The sequence below is a fragment of the Lethenteron reissneri genome, chromosome 61 (genome assembly GCF_015708825.2).
Source record: "Lethenteron reissneri isolate LAM-NWPU_2019-01 chromosome 61, ASM1570882v1, whole genome shotgun sequence".
NCBI lineage: Eukaryota > Metazoa > Chordata > Hyperoartia > Petromyzontiformes > Petromyzontidae > Lethenteron > Lethenteron reissneri.
In genome coordinates, this window is record NC_083839.1 from 8,357,129 (window position 1) to 8,373,514 (window position 16,386).

Genomic DNA, 16,386 nt, shown 5'->3' on the forward strand with positions numbered 1-16,386 from the left:
CCTCCCCTCTCCCACCCCCTCGCCCTCGCCCTCTCCCACCCCCCCTCGCCCTCCCCTCTCCCTCCCTCTCCCACCCCCCTCGCCCTCTCCTCTCCCTCCCCGCCGCCCTCCCCTCTTCCTCCCCTCTCCACCCTATCCCACCCCTCCCTCCCCTCCCCCTCCCCCTCCCTCTCCCACCCCTCTCCCACCCCTCGCCCTCCCTCGCCCTCCCCTCTCCCTACCCTCGTCCCTCCCCTCTCCCTCCCCTCTCCCACCCCTCGCCCCCCCTCTCCCTCCCCTCTCCCACCCCTCGCCCTCACCCTCTCCCCCCCCTCGCCCTCCCCTCTCCCTCCCCTCTCCCTCCCTCTCCTCCCCTCTCCCTCCCCCTCTCCCTCCCTCAGCCCTCCCCTCTCTCCCTCCCCTCTCCACCCCTCGCCCTCACCCTCTCCTCCCCTCGCCCTCCCCTCTCTCCTTCCCCTCTCCACCCCTCTCCACCCCTCGCCCTCCCATCGCCGGCCCTCCCTCTCCGCACCCCTCTCCCACCCCTCGCCCTCCCACCTCCGACCCTCCCCTCGCCCTCTCCCTTCTCCTCTCCTCCCTCTCCTCCCCTCTCCCTAAAAAAACCTCGTCCCAACCCTCTCCCACCCCTCGCCCTCCCCATCGCCCTCCCCTCTCCTCCCCTCTCCTCCCCTCGCCCTCCCCTCTCCCTCCCCTCTCCCACCCCTCTCCTCCCCTCCCCTCCCCGCCCCTCCCCTCCCCTGTCCCTCCCTCCCCTCCCCACCACTCCCTTCCCCGCCCCTCCCCTCCCCTCCCCCTCCCTCCCCTCCCCTCCCGTCCCTCCGCCCTCCCCGTCAACCATCCCCTCCCCTCCCATCCCCTCCCCTCCCCTTCCTTCCCTCCCCGCCCTCCCTGCCCTCCCCTCCCCTCCCTCCCCTCCCAATTAACTTCCCTCCCCGCCACCTCCACTCCCCTTCCCCTCCCCTCCCATCCCCGCCCCTTCACTCCCCTCCCCTCCACGCCACTCCCCTCCCCTCCCCTCCCCTCCCTTTCCCTTTCCCTCCCCTCCCCCCTCCCCTTCCCTCCCTCCACTCCCCCGCCTCCCTTCCCTACTCCCCCCCTCACCTCCCCCCCCTCCCCCCCCCTAACGCCCCTCCCTCCCCACCCCCTCCCCTCCCCTCCCCTCCCCTCACCCTCCCCTCCCCTCCCCACCCCTCCCCGCCCACTCTCCCTCCCCTCTCCCTCCCCTCTCCCTCCCCGTCTCCCTCCCTCTCCCTCCCTCTCCCTCCCCTCTCCCTCCCCTCTCCCTCCCCTCTACCTCCCCTCTCCCCTCCCCTCTCCCTCCCCTCTCCCTCCCCTCTCCCTCCCCTCTCCCTCCCCTCTCCCTCCCCTCTCCCTCCCCTCTCCCTCCCCTCGCCCTCCCCTCCTCCCTCCCCTCTCCCTCCCCTCTCCCTCCCCTCTCCCTCCGTCTCCCTCCCCTCTCCTCCCCTCTCCCTCCCTCTCCTCCCCTCTCCCTCCCCTCTCCCTCCCCGCTCCCTCCCCTCTCCCTCCCCTCTCCCTCCCCTCTCCCTCCCATCTCCCTCCCCTCTCCCCCCCTCTCCCTCCCTCTCCCTCCCCTCTCCCTACCCTCTCCCTCCCTCTCCCTCCCCTCTCCCTCCCCTTCCCTCCCCTTCCCTCCCCTCCCTCCCCTCGCCCCTCCTCCCCGTCTCCCTCCCCTCTCCCTCCCCTCTCCCTCCCTCTCCCTCCCCTCTCCCACCCCTCTCCCATCCCCTCGCCCCTCCCCTCTCCCTCCCTCTCCCTCCCCTCTCCCTCCCCTCTCCCTCCCCTCTCCCTCCCGTCTCCCTCCCCTCGCCCTCCCCTCTCCCACCCCCTCTCCCTCCCCTCTCCCACCCCTCTCCCTCCCCTCTCCCACCCCTCTCCCTCCCCTCTCCCTCCCCTCTCCCTCCCCTCTCCCTCCCCTCTCCCTCCCCTCGCCCTCCCCTCTCCCTCCCCTCTCCCTCCCCTCTCCCTCCCGTCACCCACCCGGTCTCCCATTGCCCCTACCCCGAATTGATGACACCACCACTCAGCTGTCCGCTCCAGGAGCGCGTCAAGCGAGCGGCGCGGGAAGCCGTCTCGTTGTCGCCGTTCTGCCGCTGCTACAGTGCCCAGCTGTTCCCGTGAACGTTGCGCTCATGTAGTGTGTGTGGGGTGTGTGTATGTGTGTGGGGTGTGTGTGGTGTGTGTGGTGTGTGTGGTGTGTGTGGTGTGTGTGTGTATGGGTGTGTGTGGTGTGTATGTGTGTGTGGTGTGTGTGGGTGTGTGTGGTGTGTGTGGTGTGTGTGGGGTGTGTGGTGTGTGTGGTGTGTGTGGGGTGTGTGGTGTGTGTGGTGTGTGTGGTGTGTGTGGTGTGTGTGGTGTGTGTGGGGTGTGTGGTGTGTGTGGTGTGTGTGGTGTGTGTGGTGTGTGTGGTGTGTGTGGTGTGTGTGTGGGGTGTGTGTGGTGTGTGTGTGTGTGGGGTGTGTGGTGTGTGTGGTGTGTGTGGTGTGTGTGGTGTGTGTGGTGTGTGTGTGTATGGGGTGTGTGTGGTGTGTATGTGTGTGTGGTGTGTGTGGGGTGTGTGTGGTGTGTGTGGTGTGTGTGGGGTGTGTGGTGTGTGTGGTGTGTGTGGGGTGTGTGGTGTGTGTGGTGTGTGTGGTGTGTGTGGTGTGTGTGGTGTGTGTGGTGTGTGTGGTGTGTGTGGTGTGTGTGGTGTGTGTGGTGTGTGTGGTGTGTGTGTGTATGGGGTGTGTGTGGTGTGTATGTGTGTGTGGTGTGTGTGGGGTGTGTGTGGTGTGTGTGGTGTGTGTGGGGTGTGTGGTGTGTGTGGTGTGTGTGGTGTGTGTGGTGTGTGTGGTGTGTGTGGTGTGTGTGGGGTGTGTGGTGTGTGTGGGGTGTGTGGTGTGTGTGGTGTGTGTGGTGTGTGTGGTGTGTATGTGTGCGTGGTGTGTGGTGTGTGTGTATGTGTGCGTGGTGTGTGTGTGTATGGGGTGTGTGTGGTGTGTATGTGTGCGTGGTGCGTGGTGTGTGTGTGGTGTGTGTGTATGTGTGCGTGGTGTGTGTGTGTATGGGGTGTGTGTGGTGTGTGTGGTGTGCGTGGTGCGTGGTGTGTGTGTGGTGTGTATGTATGTGTGCGTGGTGTGTGTGTGTATGGGGTGTGTGTGGTGTGTATGTGTGCGTGGTGCGTGGTGTGTGTGTGGTGTGTGTGTGTGGTGTGTGTGTATGTGCGGTGTGCACCATTTCAGGAGGTGGAGCGCCACAGGCAGGCCTGTTCTATCCTGGAGCACAAGTCTACGCAGCTCCAGGCCGCACTGGCTCAGAGGGAACAGCTCATGGAGGTGAGCAGCCCTCACCTGGCACCCCTCACCTGCTGCTGCTGCCGCTGCCATCAGCCCCTGCAGCAGGCCCCGCGCGCGTTGCCCACACCGCCCCTGGGTTCCCCACGCGACTCTACATCCCCTCGGCGGTGTCGGCCCTGAGCGCTCCTTTCCCCGGACCCCCTTCGCCTCCTCATTGGCCGGCGCTCTTCGTCTAACCTTCTCTCTCCTTGTCCTTCCCCTCCCCTCCCCCGCCTCTTGTCGTTTCTCCGCTCCCCCTTCGTTGCTGTGTCCACTCCGCTGCCCACGTCTCCAACTGCCCTCCGCTCTCTGTTGTCCCCTTCGTCGTTTCCCCTCCGTTCCCTCCGTTCCCTTCGGACCCCTGTCCATCGCCGCCCGTGGCCACTGCGCCGCCATGCCATATGAACCTCGCTCATGTTGTCGACGCCAATCCTCCGCTCGCTCGCCCACTCGCTTGCTCGCTCGTTCAATCGCTCACTCAATTTATTGTTTGCTCCATCAATCGCTTGCTCGATCAATAAACCAATCGCTCGACCAATAAACCACTCCCTCGACCAATAAACCACTCGCTCGATCAATAAACCGCTCACTCGATCAATAAACCGCTCGCTCGATCAATAAACCACTCGCTCGATCAATAAACCGCTCGCTCGATCAATAAACCGCTCGCTCGATCAATAAACCGCTCACTCGATCAATAAACCGCTCACTCGATCAATAAACCGCTCGCTCGATCAATAAACCACTCGCTCGATCAATAAACCGCTCGCTCGATCATTAAACCGCTCGCTCGATCATTAAACCACTCGCTCGATCAATAAACCACTCGCTCGATCATTGAACCACTCGCTCGCCCATCAGGAGAACGCGCGTCTCCACGTCCACGAGTGCGAGCTCGGCCAGGAGGTGTTGGATCTGCAGGAGACCGTGGGCTGGAAGGACAAGAAGATAGCGGTATGGCGACACGGCCGGGGTCAGTTAGAGGTCAGGGTTTACGGTTGGAGGTCAGGGTTCACGGTTGGAGGTCAGGGTTCACAGTTAGAGGTTAGAGGTCAGGGTTCACGGTTAGAGGTTAGGGTTCACGGTTGGAGATTAGGGTTCACGGTTGGAGGTTAGGGTTCACGGTTGGAGGTTAGGGTTCACAGTTAGAGGTTAGAGGTCAGGGTTCACGGTTAGAGGTTAGGGTTCACGGTTGGAGATTAGGGTTCACGGTTGGAGGTTAGGGTTCACGGTTGGAGGTTAGGGTTCACGGTTGGAGGTCAGGGTTCACGGTCAGAGGTTAGGGTTCACGGTCAGAGGTTAGGGTTCACGGTTGGAGGTTAGGGTTCACGGTTGGAGGTTAGGGTTCACGGTTGGAGGTTAGGGTTCACGGTTAGAGGTTAGGGTTCACAGTTAGAGGTCAGGGTTCACGGTTAGAGGTCAGGGTTCACGGTTCGAGGTTAGGGTTCACAGTTAGAGATTAGCGTTTTGGGTTCAAAGTTTGGTTTTGGGTGAGAGTTTTGGAGTTAGGGTTTGGGTGAGGGTTAGACGTTAGGGTTTACGGTTGTGGGTTATGGTTAGGGGGTGAGGGCTAGATTATTAGGGTTTAGCAAGTAGGGTTAGGAGGCGAGGGTTAGAGGGTGCCGGGTTTTAGTTTAGGAGTTGCGGTTTGGCATTAGAGTGCGGCGTTGATTCGGGATTATGGGTTTGGGTGCGGGGTTAGCGTGCAGGGTTGGGGCGTGGGGTTCGGGTGCGGGGTTGGGGTACGGGATGGGGATACAAGGTTGGGGTGTGAGGTTAGCGTGGGGGGTTGGGGTGCGGGGTTGGGGTTCGAGGTTGGGGTGCGGGGTTAGCTTGGGGGTTTGGGGTGCGGGATTGGGATGTGAGGTTGGGGTCACGTGGAGATCGACTGCTCTTCTCACCCCGTCTCTTGGATGGAGTTCTCCGTGCACTGACCTCACTCTTCTCTCCCGTCGCCCGTGTGTGACCGCCCCTCCCCTCCCGCTTTCCCTATCTCCGTTATCTCTCTCCCACCGGTCTTTCCATCTGGCCATCTGTCTGCCCGTTTGTACCATTGAATCTGTCCGGCTGTCCGTCCGTTTGTCCGTCTGCCTATCCCTTCGTCCATCTGTCCTTCTGTCTGTCCTTGCTTCCGTGGCGGGCCTGCTGCCAGGCTCTGGAGAGGCACAAGGCCTACTGTGATAGCCTCAGAGCGGAGAGAGATGATGAGCCGGGAGCTGAGGTTTGCCGTCCGCTCCACGGGATTCAGGTACTGTCGCCGCCGCTGCTGCCGCCGCCACCACCGGCAGAAACACCGAATGCGCGTGTGGGCGTGGTGCTGGCCACCCACCCCCTCGTTTGCCGTGCCGGCCTTCATAGGTGCTGCTCGCTAACAGCGCTTGCCCCAAACATCTGTTAAGGTTATACGGGGGATCTTTTGTCTTTTTGTGTGTGCGCGCGCATGTGTTTTGGTGAGTGTGTGTGGGGAGCGTAAGTACGGTGGTTAGCGCGCTCTGCTACAAACCCAGCTACCCGAGTTCGATTCCCGCTCACGGTCATCACCAGTGAAACATTTTCTGAACCAGTGCTGGCCACCCACCCCCCTCGTGTGCCGTGCCAGCCTTCATAGGTGCTGATCGCTAACGGCACTTGCCCCAACAGTCTGTTCAGGGCTACACGGGGGATCTGTGTCTGGGTGTGTGCGTGCGTGCGTGTAGAGGCACGGGCTGGCCGTGGTGCAGGGCTCCGTGTGTAACGGGGAGCAGGAGGAGACGGGGGCGGCGCCGCTTGCGCTGGTGTCGCGGGCGTCGGCGCGGATCCTGGACGCGCTAGGGGACGGGCCCCTGGGTACGACCCCGGCACACCGTGCACGACCACGGCACACACCGTGCACGACCACGGCACACACCGTGCACGACCACGGCACACACCCCGCACGACCACGGCACACACCGTGCACGACCACGGCACACACCGTGCACGACCACGGCACACACCGTGCACGACCACGGCACACACCGTGCACGACCACGGCACACACCGTGCACGACCACGGCACACACCGTGCACGACCACGGCACACACCGTGCACGACCACGGCACACACCGTGCACGACCACGGCACACACCGTGCACGACCACGGCACACACCGTGCACGACCACGGCACACACCGTGCACGTCCACGGCACACACCGTGCACGACCACGGCACACACCGTGCACGACCACGGCACACACCGTGCACGTCCACGGCACACACCGTGCACGTCCACGGCACACACCGTGCACGACCACGGCACACACCGTGCACGACCACGGCACACACCGTGCACGTCCACGGCACACACCGTGCACGACCACGGCACACACCGTGCACGACCACGGCACACACCGTGCACGACCCCGGCACACACCGTGCACGTCCACGGCACACACCGTGCACGACCACGGCACACACCGTGCACGACCACGGCACACACCGTGCACGTCCGGACGTCCACCCCGCTAGTGGCGCTTGTGACGTCCGAAGATCTTTTTAAAATCTATATAGAAAACTCATTTCTTTATAAAACTAATTTATTTAGAAATGAGTTTTGTTCATAATATAGGTTTTTGGGTCAGATCGCGTTATTTATAAATGTGTCATAACCCTCCACCACCCGACACGGCCAAACAGTAAAAAATTGACAAAATAATTCACTTCTTTAGCCCACCGGTGTGTTGAAGAGATAATCAACAGCATTTAAAATTTGAGTAGTACGACGTTTCGCTGATAATTACAATCAGCTTCATCGGGCAAGAATGGTGAAGCTCTCCTGTTGCTCCCGGTCTTAAATAGAGCAGCAGCAGGGTGACGTCATCATTTAATTCAATCTGGTGCAGTGATTGGCCATGTCGGGGGTGGTGGAGGGTTATGACACATTTATAAATAACGCGATCTGACCCAAAAACCTTTATTATGAATAATATTGGTGGCGAAAGCCTGCTGCGTGTTAAAGTGAGTTTTGTGTTTAGTTTGTTGTCCTCCCCCACCCACCTGCACCTCCGACGAGCACTGTTGGCTACATACGGTGGTGTGAAAGAAGTTCAACATACGTACTACGTACGTACACAGAGCAGGGTCTGTTTTCACAGGGGGCTGGGAGAGGTGGAGGGAATCGGAGTGTGGGTGGCCACACAAAGGTCACGTGATTTACCGGTGACTTGAGCTGTTTTAGATTCGTCTGTGGCCGTGACCAGCGACTGGTGTCGTCTTGATAATCGCTGTCCGTGTGCCAGTGGTTGGCAGACTTCAAACTGAAGGTTCTTGCCACGAGGGAGACGGCCTAATTCCTGTCGCAGCCTCGTTAGAGTTCGCTGTCAGTGCACAGCCAAGCAGACACGAGCACTTCCTTTAACCCGAACTACACTATCCAACCAGACACTATCTATAACCCTTACACGAGCCAACAAGACCTTAGTCCTAACCCTAACTACACTAGCCAACAAGACCTTAGTCCTAACCCTAACTACACTAGCCAACCAGACCTTTAGCCCTAACCCTTAATACACTAGCCGACCATAAACTATCTATAACCCTTACACGAGCCAACAAGACCTTAGTCCTAACCCTAACTACACTAGCCAACAAGACTTTAGTCCTAACCCTAACTACACTAGCCAACCAGACCTTTAGCCCTAACCCTTAATACACTAGCCAACCATAAACTATCTATAACCCTTACACGAGCCAACAAGACCTTAGTCCTAACCCTAACTACACTAGCCAACAAGACCTTAGTCCTAACCCTAACTACACTAGCCAACCAGACCTTTAGCCCTAACCCTAACTACACTAGCCAACCAGACCTTAGTCCTAACCCTTACTACAATAGCCAACTATACACTAGCCCTGACCCTAACCACACGTACATAGCGGAACCCGTCGGATGAGCATTGAGGCATCGGCACTCGTCTCCTGTTCGCATCACTGCACAGCCAGTGGCGGAAATTCCACATTCCTATGGCGGGAGCGAATCTTTCCACAAGACAACCGCTGTTGACTTTCCCTACCACCCCCCCTCCCCCACACACTGGCGACCTGCTGATGTGGCGACGCTCACTTCAACCGGCGTGTCCTGTTGTACCAGTGGGGGGGCGGGGGCTGCACCAGTGGGTAGGGGCTGCACCAGTGGGGGGGGGAGGGGGGGCTGCACGAGTGGGTAGGGGCTGCACCAGTGGGGGGCGCCGTGTCTCTGACTGTTCTCTGTCCCCCGTGGGTTCTGTCTGTGCAGACGTGAGGCTCACGAAACTGACAGAGGAGAGGGACGGGCTCGAGGAGCAGGTACCCCCCCCCCCCCCCCACCCTGGCGGCGGGCACCTTCATTGACCCCTCGCACCTCCCTCATCGGAACCCTGCGCTGACCCCCCTCGACCCCCTGCACCCCCCCTCGATCCCCTGCACTGACCCCCCTCGACCTCCTGCACCCCCCCCCCTCAAAACCCCTGCACTGACCCCTCTCGACCCCCTGCACCCCCCCCCTCGACCCCCTGCACTGACTCCCTGTGGACCCCCTGCACCCCCCCCTCGACCCCCTGCACTGACCCCCCTCGACCCCCTGCGCTGACTCTCTGTGGACCCCCTGCACCACCCCCCCCCCTCGACCCCCCCCGTCCCCCGTAGGTGCGGAGGCTGAAGTCCGAGCTGGAAGCGGAGCGTCAGAAGGGGGGCGGCGTGAGGGGGGGCGAGGTGGGGGGGGGCCCCGGCGTGGGGGGGGCCGGCGAGGCGGGGGGCCCCGACGACTTCGTCACCGGCGACGGCGCCGCCGCCCACGTCGCCGAGATGCAGAGTGAGGGCGGCTCACGGCGGCCGCGTCGCGAGTCGCGGGGTCGACGCTGGGCGGGTCACGGGGTCACGGTGCAGCTCCTGCAGTTGGGTGGCCGTCTCTCACTCGTGTACAGCAGCTCCACTGCTGGATGATGAGTCCCGCCCCATACTGTGAGGGCTTCCTGATTGGACGGCACTGGAATCCTGCTGCTGCTGCAGCTGCTGCTGCTACAGCTGCTGCTGCTGCTGCAGCTGCTGCTGCTGTAGCTGCTGCTGCTGCTGCTGCTGCTGCTGTTGCTGCTGCTGCTGCTGCTGTTGCTGCAGCTGCAGCTGTTGCAGCTGCTGCAGCTGCTGCTGCTGCTGCTGCTGCAGCTGCTGCTGCTGCTGCAGCTGCTGCTGCTGCTGCTGCTGCTGCTGCTGCGGCTGCTGCTGCTCCTGCAGCTGCTGCTGCTGCGGCTGCTGCAGCAGTTGCAGTCAGTCGTCTCCTTGCAACTCTTCTGTTGCTACTACCACTACTATCACCGCCACGGGAACTGTTCCGTGGTGATCTTCACTCGTTGATTCCGGGCACTGACTGCTTCTGTCTAAACCGCCGCACTTTGAGCACGTCACAAATTCTCTTTATAGTTATCGTCGTTGTTCACCAGGCTACTCTTTTGCGATGTGTTGTGACGCACGTGCGTGTCGGTTCGTCGCGGCAGGGGAGGCGCAGCGCCAGGTGAGCGAGTTGAAGTTCAAGGTGGCCAAGGCGGAGCAGGAGAAGGCGGCGCTCGAGCAGAACGTGAGAGCGGCGCACGCGATCGCACCGCCGCTGCTGCTGCTACTGCTGCTGCCACTGGTGGTGGTGCTGCTGCTGCCGCTGCTACCGCTGCTGCTGCTGCTGGTGGAGCTGCTGGTGACGCTGGTGGTGGTGCTGGTGCTACTGATAGTGGTGGTGCTGCCGCAAAGGCTGGTGGTGGTCGTTTGGTCTGAGCTGCCGCTGCTGGCTCTGCTAACTCTCGATTGCACTGTCATTGCTCGCGCTACCACAAACACCACTACCGCCACGACCACCACGACCACCACGATCATCGCTATCACCATCTCCGCAACTGCTAACACCACCCTCGCCACCAACACCACCACTACCGCTGCCATCGTCACCATCACCACCTTCATCACCACCACCACCATCATCATCACCATCCCCGCATGCGGCACTGCCACCACCGCCCCAACCACGACCGCCACCCACACCGCCACCTCTGCCACCATTACCACTCTCACCATTCCCTCCCCTCCCCACCCCCCCCGCCCCCCGCGAGTGCAGGTGCTGCGTCTGGAGGCGCAGGCGTTGCGTCTGCGGGGGGCCGCCGAGGGCTGGGAGCGCACCGAGGACGAGCTGAAGGCGGAGCGGCGCCGCCTGCAGCGGGAGCTGCGGGCCGCCCTGGACCGCCTGGACGAGCTGCAGCTCACCAACGGGCACCTCGTGCGGCGCCTCGACAAGATGAAGGCCAACCGCTCCGCTCTGCTCAGCCAGCAGTAGCACGCGCGGGGGGGGGGCGGGGGGGCGGGGGGAGGTAGAGCACGGGGGGGAGGGGCCGGTGCGTCGGTGGGGTGGGGGGGGTCTGAGAAACGGCTCGTCCCCCTACTCCCCCTCGGTGGATGGGGGAGTAGCGGGAGAAGGGGGGCCACCGGGAATGTGCGCGTGGGGGTCTGAGAGACCACTCGTCCAGCAGTGGCAGGGGGTTAAGGGGGGGGTGGCTGGAGGGGTGGTTGGGTGGGTGTGACTTCCACTTAGAGCAGCAAAAAAAAAAATCCAAGCGTGTGGAGGGAGTGTGGGGACCCAAAACCCTTAGGGGGTGACCTCATCCAGCAGCGCTGGGGAGCTGGGGCGGGGGGGGGGCGGCGGTGAGGGGGGGTGGACTAGGCCTGCTGAGGCCTGTGGGTTGCTTCCACTCATCCAGCAGTGGAGATGAAGTGGAGGGAGGCCCCAAGGCTGGCTGGCAGCAGCCTTGGCGGGGCGCTCAGGAGGATGGCGCCGTGCAGGCCGCAGGATGCGGGGTTCTGTGCGGTGGGTGAGCAGCAGTAGGTGGCGGCGGCGTAGCACCGTGGTGCCACGGTGAACCACGTTGAAGCACGGTGGTCTAGAGGATTGGGAGTCGTCGCTCGGCCAGCGGGGGCCGCCTTGTCGCGTCTGGGATGACCACCACCACCACCACAACCACTACCACTGCCACCACCACGAGCAGCAGCAGCAGCAGTGGCACTTGGGATGGAGCTGGGCAGGGGTCCCAGAGGCGCCAGAATGAGCAACTCGGTCACTCGGAGCGTGAAGCCACCGGTGGACGTGGCCTAATATTCCATTTTTCACGGTCACATCCGAGCCAGTTTGGATGTGATACCATCACGGCACGGGTGGATTTCCCCCGGCTGGTTGCCGTGCCGAGCCACAGGCAAAGCCGCTGTCCTCGCGAGACGCCCGAGTCTGGGGCCAAGCAGGCCCAGGGCCGGCACCGCGGTTCGTTCGCTGCGTTGCAACGCCAGCGGCTCGGCTCGGATCGGCTTGTGCAGTGGAAAAACAACGCGGAGTCTCCTGAGCTACGCCGCGCTGGCTTGGGCACGGCCCTGGCTCTGCCGCGGCTCCCGCCTTCGGTTGGGCAGTGGAAAAGGGGGGGGGGGGTGGGGGTGAGGACTCGACATAATGAGCAGTGGCATTGGGAATCAACCTGGGCTGGAGTTGGGAGGTCCCAGTTATTGGGCACTCGCTCCTGACCCCCCTATAGGCCTATAGGGCTGTGAAAAGCATCGGACTCTCCGTCAAAGACACATTTTTGTTGTCCCGCCCCCCCGCACCTCCGATTAGCGCGGTTGGCTACGCACGCTGCGAAAGAAGTTCAACACACGTACAAGTTGCGTGTGGAGCTACCGCTACTTTGCTCTTTAAATTATAATCGCTTGTGTTGGGGGGTGGAGGATGCGGGATGGGGGGGCTTGTGCCGGGGGCTCGTGCGGTGGTAGCGGGGAGGGGGGGAGCTGGCGCTTGGGCCAGCACCGGCGACAGATTTCAGCGAGGCAAGGCGAGCGGTGTGCGCGCGTCTGTGCGACGCTGTCGGTGGGGAGTGGTGGCGTGGTGGTTGGCGCACTGCGCTACAAATCCAGCGACCCGAGTTCGCACCCACAGCCAATATTGGTGACGATTATTTGAACCGGTGCTGGGACCCCTCCCCTGGTGCGGGGTGTGTACAGCATAAGCACTGGGAAGACAAAAGCGGCCGGGCGTGGTGCTGGCCACGCACTCCCTCGTGTGCCGCGCTGCCCTTAATAGGTGCTCGCTAACAGCACTTGCTCCAACAGCCTGCTAAGGGCTGTACGGGGGGTGGGGGGGGGGTATTTGTGTTTGTGCAACGCTGTTTAACGCATGACGGCGGCAACGATCGCACACTTCAGTCGGCTCGATTCAAACACAGCGCTGGGTTCTGTTCACGATGAGGGGTGCCCATCGCAGCGGGAGAGTGCGTCCCGGGCCGAATAGACACATTGATGTAAGACAGGCCTGAGAGGGCCGTGGCTGTTAGCGTCGTTACGATGGCTCGCAACAACGCGAGTTTACCCAGGAAAGCCTCAACTGAGGTCTCAAGATGTTTGATGTTTTGTTTCTTCCAAGAGGGGGTCCTTGTCAGGTTTTCACAGCATTATGGGGGGGGGGGGCGATGTTGCCTCTTGCCGCGCCGCTGCCGCGCACGCCTCGGCGTGTGATTTCGAACGACGGAGAGAGGAGAGAGCCCTCCCCTCTAGCGGGAGGGTATTTGGCCTACCCTTCCACGCTGGCCAGACGTCGTCTCGTTGCTTCCCGTTGGAGACGGGCGCCCGCACGCGCAGGCGTCGCATCCGCTCGGCCGATTGGCAACGAGCCGGCTCCGGGGTCGGCTCCGGGTTTGGCTTGGGTTCGCCCGGGGTGTTTGCGATCGAAATCGCCCGACGGCCTCGCGAATCCTCGCAACCGCTCGCTCGCTATCTCGCTCGCTGGTGGATCGCGGACGAAGGAGTCGCGGGCGACGATTTTGAGACGAGCGATTTTCCCGCACATCTCCGATTAATGGCAGCAGCAGCATGCAGCAGCAGCAGCAGCATGCCGCCGCTGTGGATTACCTGTGGAGCTCTGGTGGAGGGGAGTGAATTACATTACACACCACCCCCCCGGCCTTCCGGTTCGATCAGTGTACCCCCCCCCTTCTTCCACCCCCCCCCCCCCCCCCGTGGTCTCTACCAGGGCCGTCGGTTTACATTCACAATGGAATCATCTCGTTTAATTTATCAAGCAAGAGCCACTTTTGTTTTTATTTTTCGCCGTTATGTATTTTGTGGGGAATTTTTTCAGTTAAGGGTTCGTTCGGGGGTCGTTAGAGACTCGGGGCAGGGTAGGGGGGGGGCCGGGGGGGGGCAAACGAAAATAACGAGAAGGGACTTTTTTTTGTACCAATTTGGTGAAAAATGTTCAATATTCCCAAGAGCCGCAACGCACGCGGTGAACACGAGAGACGGCGGTCCTCACTAAACGACGTCACGAGGGAGTTCGATAATCCTCCTCATCCCGTACGGGGCAGGAGGCCGCAATGCGTTCCCTCCACCTCTTCCTGTCCCTGGCCACGTGTCGAGCGTCGCCCCAAGAGGGGGCGATCGCTGCCGCCAACTCGTCCTCCGCGGCATTGCGCCACGTGCTCTCGGCCCTCCCGGAGTTTCTCTTTGCCCGGTTTGGTGCGCGGTCCTGAGAACGAGCCGTCGGGGTCGCCGTCGGGGTCGCCATCTCTCGCGCGTGACATTAGGACAAGCGGTCTTCCTGTACACTTCGGCGTTGCGGATTTCGTTTGGCCACGAGGAAGCGGGTGTCCATTCAAGAGCCGCAGGTTGCACGACCCCCTGGGCTAGGGTGACAAGAATCGGGATCTGTCCCGAGTCTTCAAGAGGACGGGGGCGGTTGCGAAGCCCCATGCTTCCGAGTAACTTCGGGGCCCAGCTCCTCGTTCGGTAACGGATGTTGCGAGCGAGCGAGCGAGGTTGTTGGTAGTGGTAGTGTTCATGATGCTCGGGGAGGATTCCCGGGCGTTTGGGGAAGCACCGACGTTCCGTCACCGTATTCATTACAAGGGCCGGCTCACGGGCGCCCTGCCATATTTATCTTAGGGCAGTAGAGGCGTCTCGTAATTAACGCGCGTTTTTTGCATTTAGTGCCAACTACACTCGAGTGACACCACCTAACGCGTTCATTAACAGCGTGTCGGGCAGGTGAAGGGCGATGACGCGATCTCCATGCGGCAACACGCGCGCCGCCGTTGTTGCGTGCAGAGGTCGCCTCGAGTTGGGTCTTCATTGCGTTTACCTGTTGCCTGTGACCTCTCGCCTGGGCACAGGTGTGAGTTGCGTCTCATCACCGCCGGGACACGGGTGGGTGGGTAGCTCACCTGCCTACAGGTGTGGGTGGGTAGCTTACCTGTCCACAGGTGTGGGTGGGTTGCTTACTTCGCCATAGACGTGAGTTGTATCTCATCGCCACTTGGCCACAGGTGTGAGTGGGTATCTCACCTGGGTACAGGTGTGTTGCATCTCACCACCGCCTCTGCACACGTGTGCGCTTGCGTGACGCTGCGTCGCTGCGGGGCGACCTGCATTCACGTACACGCCTGTGTGTGAGGAGTGTGTGAGGAGTGTGTGTGTTCACCATCTCGCAGGTGTGTCTGTGCGCGCCCCCTCGTGCGTGCGGTAGTGCGTGCGGGGTGACCCCCATTCACCTGCAGACGTCTCTGGCCGCCGCCGCTGATCTCAAACGCGAGACTCGGATTTGTCCGCGAGCAACGGCCAGAAGCGGACACGTCGTGTTGTGTGGCGGTACCAGGTTCTTTACATGGCCAATAAAAGCTGAATCGTGACAGCCCGCAGCGTTTATTTCGTTTGGTGCATAATAAAACACAAAAACAAAACTGAATACAGTACGTGCTTCAATAGCGCGGCACCAACAGGAGAACTCTGTGCGAGTGACGACATCCCGGGCAATGCCTCTTCCTGGCAGACAAGGTCCATCGCCCGACACGTCGCCCGCCATCTCTACAGAGGACGCTTTCCTCTTGCGGCCCGCACACGGTGTTGGCGAATTCGTGTGGAGTTGTCAACTGAAATGGCCCTCACGTTTTACGTCCTATGAAGAAGGGCCATTGCCCGAAACGTCGCCAATTTTATGTTGTTGACGAATCTCGTTGGGGTTTTTTGTTGTTCATTGCACAGGGACTAATCTACTTACGAACATTCGACTCGCGAACTTTCAGAGGTACGAACAAACCTTTCCGTAGGAAAAAATACGAATTCGTTTTACCCTTTCTGGCAAAAAAACAGAAGGTGTTAAGATGTTCCAACACCAAATAGAAACCTTTTGCACGGAATCCAGTGCTGCATTAACCGCACGTACTTGTGGTGAGCATGCAAACAAACATGCTCTGTACTCTGGTTCTTTCAGTAAAGTCACGTAGGTATAAAATTAACAAAAACATGCTCTGATAATCGATGGCATTGTCTCTGAAACTGATTGGCCTTCGCCAGAGCTGCAGCCTTCTTTAGGGCCTCGTCTCACCAGTGTCAGACCAGGGAACGCCACAAGGCGAACAGCACAAAGACGATGCCCGTGTCAGAGCATTTATAGCTCGGGGTGAGCAGCTACCAAATGGGACCTTTTTGCCTGTCCGGCGATCCTGTTCGGAGTGATGTTCCATAGGTCTGTTCGTAAGTCGATTTGTCCGTAAGCTACCTGTTCGAACCCAGAGTCGGTTCAACCGCTGTGAAATAGATGGCGGCGGTGGCATCTGCAGAACATGAAGAACCAGTGACATCTACAGGAGGTTATATAACTCTTAAAGCCATTCCCCGTGTGTTTAGTGTACACGCCGTGCAACGTGTTTGGAATCGACAGCAGTAATGTTGTACTTACGAACAAATCGACTTACGAACAGACCTCTGGAACTTAGCTCGTTCGTAAGTAGAGGAGTCCCTGTAAATGAAATTGAGGGTTTGGTTACAATGCCACCCGACTGCCAGCCGGAGCCGATGCCCCTCGGTGTCTGGGTGTGGCTCAGGGAGCCGGCCCCACGCGAGCTCGTTGTCCACCGCAACTCACCACCACACGACTCACTCCCGGGTCAACTCCTCCCACGATTTGCAATAAAGTCACATTCCGTAGGACGCGTGGAGGAAAGTGTGCCGCGTGTGTGAGCGTGGTGAGTGGTGGCGGGCGATTGTGTGAG

The 16,386-nt window shown here is 60.9% G+C and overlaps 1 protein-coding gene across 8 annotated transcripts in view; it reads left to right on the top strand.

Moving 5' to 3' along the window:
- The window catches only part of LOC133358297 (leucine-rich repeat flightless-interacting protein 2-like), a 40,636-nt gene extending 25,612 nt beyond the window's left edge, over nucleotides 1-15,024 (top strand). For 6 of the 8 annotated variants that reach the window (XM_061576545.1, XM_061576546.1, XM_061576548.1 and 3 more), the window contains 8 exons: nucleotides 3,240-3,332; nucleotides 4,194-4,286; nucleotides 5,485-5,580; nucleotides 6,029-6,158; nucleotides 8,586-8,635; nucleotides 8,975-9,140; nucleotides 9,820-9,899; nucleotides 10,428-15,024. In XM_061576545.1, the coding sequence (XP_061432529.1) occupies nucleotides 3,240-3,332; nucleotides 4,194-4,286; nucleotides 5,485-5,580; nucleotides 6,029-6,158; nucleotides 8,586-8,635; nucleotides 8,975-9,140; nucleotides 9,820-9,899; nucleotides 10,428-10,643 (924 nt within the window). In that variant the 3' untranslated portion in view covers nucleotides 10,644-15,024. The remainder of the gene's footprint in view (nucleotides 1-3,239; nucleotides 3,333-4,193; nucleotides 4,287-5,484; nucleotides 5,581-6,028; nucleotides 6,159-8,585; nucleotides 8,636-8,974; nucleotides 9,141-9,819; nucleotides 9,900-10,427) is intronic. The other 2 variants (XM_061576543.1, XM_061576544.1) reach the window with 2 other exon arrangements.
- Nucleotides 15,025-16,386: the final 1,362 nt, after the last annotated feature.